Source organism: Myotis davidii, unplaced genomic scaffold, assembly GCF_000327345.1.
Source record: "Myotis davidii unplaced genomic scaffold, ASM32734v1 scaffold425, whole genome shotgun sequence".
In the NCBI taxonomy this organism is placed as follows: domain Eukaryota; kingdom Metazoa; phylum Chordata; class Mammalia; order Chiroptera; family Vespertilionidae; genus Myotis; species Myotis davidii.
In genome coordinates this window covers 4415635-4420218 of record NW_006296413.1, presented here as the reverse complement: position 1 = coordinate 4420218, position 4584 = coordinate 4415635, and the positions used below count along the sequence as shown (strand labels likewise).

General features: G+C 52.9%; 1 protein-coding gene across 1 annotated transcript in view; it reads left to right on the top strand.

Moving 5' to 3' along the window:
• RPS6KA4 (ribosomal protein S6 kinase, 90kDa, polypeptide 4) overlaps nt 1-2343 on the top strand; it is a 53158-nt gene extending 50815 nt beyond the window's left edge. The window contains exon 14 of the mRNA XM_015568979.1: nt 2210-2343. Coding sequence (XP_015424465.1) covers nt 2210-2343 — 134 coding nt within the window. The remainder of the gene's footprint in view (nt 1-2209) is intronic.
• Nucleotides 2344-4584: the final 2241 nt, after the last annotated feature.

Genomic DNA, 4584 nt, shown 5'->3' with positions numbered 1-4584 from the left:
TTGGACAGCCCAGCACAGACGCACCCGGAGACTCATTCCAGCCCATCGCGCTCAGCAAAGACAGATGTCCAGCAGGGACTGCCCAGGGAGAGGCGGGCGGGAGAGGCCCCCAAGGCATAAAACTTAAGGAGGCGCCAATCTCAGGGTCAGGCTAGCGCAGAGCGTGTCTTAAAAGGAGTGAGAGCCCCCTTAAAACCTTGCTCCTAGGTGCCCTGCTCCCAGGTCATCCCAGGAACAGAACTATTCAAGTTTAAAAGTAGTTGAGACGCACACGGAGCAGCACGCCCTGGAGGGGCCGGAGGTGGAACCGGCCGAGCCATCTCCTTTCCCCTCTCACTGCAAATGAGGGCCCTTTGCAAAGTCTGTTCGGTGCCACGGTTTTGCCTGTTTGCACTTGTTCTTGGCGATTTTACTGTTGAAAAGGCCCGGGGTTGTGCTGAAGTGCTGTCTAGTGTCCCCAAGCACCGGGGCGGGTGTGCCCCGGGGAAGCATCCGTGTTGGATGAGCTGCCGCGTGAGCTGCTGCTGGGAATTCTATATTAATGAGTCACAGCATCTATGAAGGAAGGTGGCATTTTTAAAAAAATATATTTTATTGATTTTTTACAGAGAGGAAGGGAGAGAGATAGAGAGTCAGAAACATCGATGAGAGAGAAACATCGATCAGCTGCCTCCTGCACATCTACTGGGGATGTGCCCGCAACCCAGATACATGCCCTTGGCCGGAATCGAACCTGGGACCTTTCAGTCCGCAGGCTGACGCTCTATCCACTGAGCCAAACCGGCTTCGGCGGCGTTTTTTTTTTTAAACAGAAACACACCTAGAACAAGGCTGTGTACTGACGAGCCGACAAAATCTTGTGACCAGAGGCTGGCAGGACCCTCACCTTGTATTTCCGCTAGGAGCAGAGCTTTGTGGTTTGATAATTCCGTGCTCGCGGTGACTTTACCGAGCATAGCTACCCCGAAGAGCGAGAATCAATCGTCGTCTGAAATTCCAAAGAGGCTTAGGAGTGAGTGTAGGGTTTCTCGGCCTTGTGGAAAATAGGTATAATCTCCATTTTTAGAGGAAGCCGCAGGATCAGAGAGAGTGAGCAGCTCACCCAGGGCCACACAGCTGGCGACGGGTGACGCAAACCCGGTCCTGATGCTACAGCCCGGGCCACGCGCTCAGCTGTTTCCACAAAAGCATCATCACAGCAGAGGCACGTGTGCCCCGAGAGGACCGAGGAGCTCAGAGCAACCTGTCCAAGGGTGAGCTTTCTGGGAACTCTCCCGTTTCACCTTTAAACACAACTTGTACCTTGTTCATGTTCCTCCGTAAGTTCTCTGCCTTCGTTTTTCTAGAAAATTGTGATTTTAAATCAGTAGTTGAATTGTTTCACCCCAGGGAACGAGACACACTTGCTTCATACACAGTCCTCCAGGGCGGGAGCTTGGTGGGCCGCTCTCCCCTGCGGACCCTGTGTGCCCTGCGTGCCCTGTGTCCCCTGCGTACCCTGTGTGCCCTGTGTGCCCTGTGTGCCCTGCAGGCCCTGCATCCCCTGCGTGCCCTGTGTGCCCTGCGCCCAGCAGAGTAGGGGGCTCATTGCACGTACGGATGAACAAGCAAACCAATGCAGAGCACACTCATCGCCAGAATGCCAGGGTGGGCGCCCTGCGGCGGGCAGACTCCTATCGCCATGGCGGCGTGCTCAGGAAAAGCCTGGCTTTGGCCACTTTTGTAGAATCCCTGAGTCTTGGTCTGTGGGACACTCATGCGTCTCTGCCTTGACCGGCCACTTGGGGGCGCCCCACACAAGCCGGACCCACATGGCCCTTGGTTTCACTCCCCTGTGGCCTTGTTTCCTCGGGGGTCTGCAGCCTCCTGGGTGGTCGGCCTGGTTGCCATGGGTACCAGTGGCTGCCAGCCAGAGCGGGGCTGGGGGGCTCTGCTGGTTTGGGGCCATCAGTTCAGCGCCAGCCGTTTTGGGACCCCGGAAGGAGCCCCCAGATGTCAGGCGTGAAGACAGGAGCGTCTTTCCCGACACAGGTTCCTTGGAGTCCACTCTTGTCACCTTTCCTCGGGGGTTTCATGGGCGCCCCTGAAGGCCCCCCAACAGGAAGGGCCAAATCCCTATTCGCATTGGCGCAGGGCCAGCCTGGGGCCCTGCAGTTTCAGGGCCACAAGCAGTGTCCCTCCCCTGTCCCTGGGCTTCCCATCTGCGCAGGCGGCGTCTTGCTGTGGGTCTTCCTTCGCCCTCCCCTGGCCGCTGTGGACGGCGATGCGGCCAGAGACCCGCGCTTTCTCATCAACGACTGCTCCTGTCTGCTCCGCGGTCACCCCTCGCCCGGCGTGGCCTGATTCCTTTTGAAAGTCCCACTTGCACACCCGCTTTCACACGCTCGCCCACACGCCCGTCAGGGACTCACTTGAGGGGTCTTGGTGACAGACACACCCGGGTCCCCTGGAGGCCAGCTGACTCCCATCCGTGGGGAGCCTCCCCTGAGAATGGCGGCGCCGCCCCCAGCTGCACAGCTCGCCCATCGCCCTCTGTGGGATCCCGACTTGCTGGGGCCACTGGGCAACCTTGTGGCTCTCTGTCCATCCTGCCCGCTCTCCAGCCTCTCCCTGGCCCACAGCCAGAGCCATTTTTGAAGGAAATACCCTCTTTTCGCATCGCCTTGTTTGGTGGCTTCTCCGTGCCCCGAGGGCCAGGGTAGGGTCTGGAATGGCCCCGGCTGGCACGGCCCATCCCTCCCTCCCGTCAGTGTCACCTTTCACCTTGGTCCGCGTCCTCTTCTTGGTTTCTTTGGTGTACATTTGTTTTCCTGTCCTAATTTCTTTTTTTTAAATATATTTTATTGATTTTTTTACAGAGAGGAAGGGAGAGAGACAGAGAGTGAGAAACATCAATGAGAGAGAAACATTGATCAGCTGCCTCCTGCACACCCCCCACTGGGGATGTGCCCGCAACCCAGGTACATACCCTTGACCGGAATCGAACCTGGGACCCTTCAGTCCGCAGGCCGACGCTCTATCCACTGAGCCAAACCGGTTTCGGCCCTGTCCTAATTTCTTATGATGAATATGAAGATATTAGTTATTTTATTCTCCACTGTTCTACTCGAATAACAAAAGCATTTATTTATTTATTATTATTATTTTTTTAAATATATTTTATTGATTTTTTACAGAGAGGAAGGGAGAGAGATAGAGAGTTAGAAACATCGATGAGAGAGAAACATCGACCAGCTGCCTCCTGCACACTCCCCACTGGGGATGTGCCCGCAACCAAGGTACATGCCCTTGACCGGAATCGAACCTGGGACCCTTGAATCCGCAGGCTGATGCTCTATCCACTGAGCCAAACCGGTTTCGGCAACAAAAGCATTTAAAGGAATAAAATTTCCTCTGAGTATCATTGTTTTTTGAGGATTTGCATAGATTCTGGAATGACGTGTCCTCTTATTCTTTGTTTTCAAGATAGTATGTCACTGATTTAAAAAATTGCTTTTTAAGCCTAGTGTAAGCTAGGAAACTGCCTTTCAATGTCCAAATGTGTTTTGGTCCTCTCTGTGTTAACCATCCCTAATCGCGTTGGATTCTGTTTAGAGGATGTGGTCTGTGAAGCCTCCGTGTTAGGAATATTTTCAAGGTTTTCTTTATGACCAAATATAGGAGCATGTTCCATGGATGCGAGGAAACGCATTTCCCTGGCAGGTGATCGGAGTTCTCCTTACTTCTCTCCGATGAAGGTCTCTGTTGTATCTTATCATGTTTGTTGACGTTTCCTCCCCACACTTGTGCATATATGTGCCCGTGTGCGGGCTGATTAGTTATGTGTGTGTGTACATGCGGGATGTGGTTTTGTTTATAGTATTTATCTATTCTGCTGTCTTATGGATGCAGGTTTAGAACTAGCCTATTTGTTTACCTCAGTGGTAACTTTTATTATTACACAGTGTTCCTTTTTTCCTAATCAGTGCTTTTAACCTTAAATTCCACCCTCTTTCATAATAATGTTCCACTCGCATCTGCTTTTAGCCTGGATTTCTTGGGCACATTTTTGTTTTGTTTTGTTTATCCTCACCGGAGGATATTTTTTCCGTTGATTTTAAGAGAGAGTGGGAGGGAGGGGGGAGGGGGAGAGGACAAAGAGAGGCGAGAGATCGATGAGAGACACATCGATTGGTTGCCTTCCGCACATGCCCAGACTGGGGCCAGGAATGAACCCGCAACCCTGTTATGTGCCCTTGACCAGAAATTGAACCCGTGACCCTTCGGTGCACAGGCTGACGCTCTACCCACTGAGCCAAACGGGCCAGGGCCCAGTGAAGTCCTTTACAGACGAAGGATCCAACCCAGGACCACAAGTCGAATTTAGTTGCCACGTGTCTGTAGTCTCTTCAGCCTGTGACAGCTTCTCAGTCTTTCCTTGACATTCATGACCTTGACACGGGTGCAGAGTACAGGTCAGCCGTTCTGTGGATTGTCTCTCCCAGAGGGTTCGTCGCTGTTTGCTTTAGATTAGCTTCAGGTGATGAGTTTGGGGCAGGAATTCACAGACCTTTTGGTTTTCTCTCTGCATCCCATCAGAGAGGA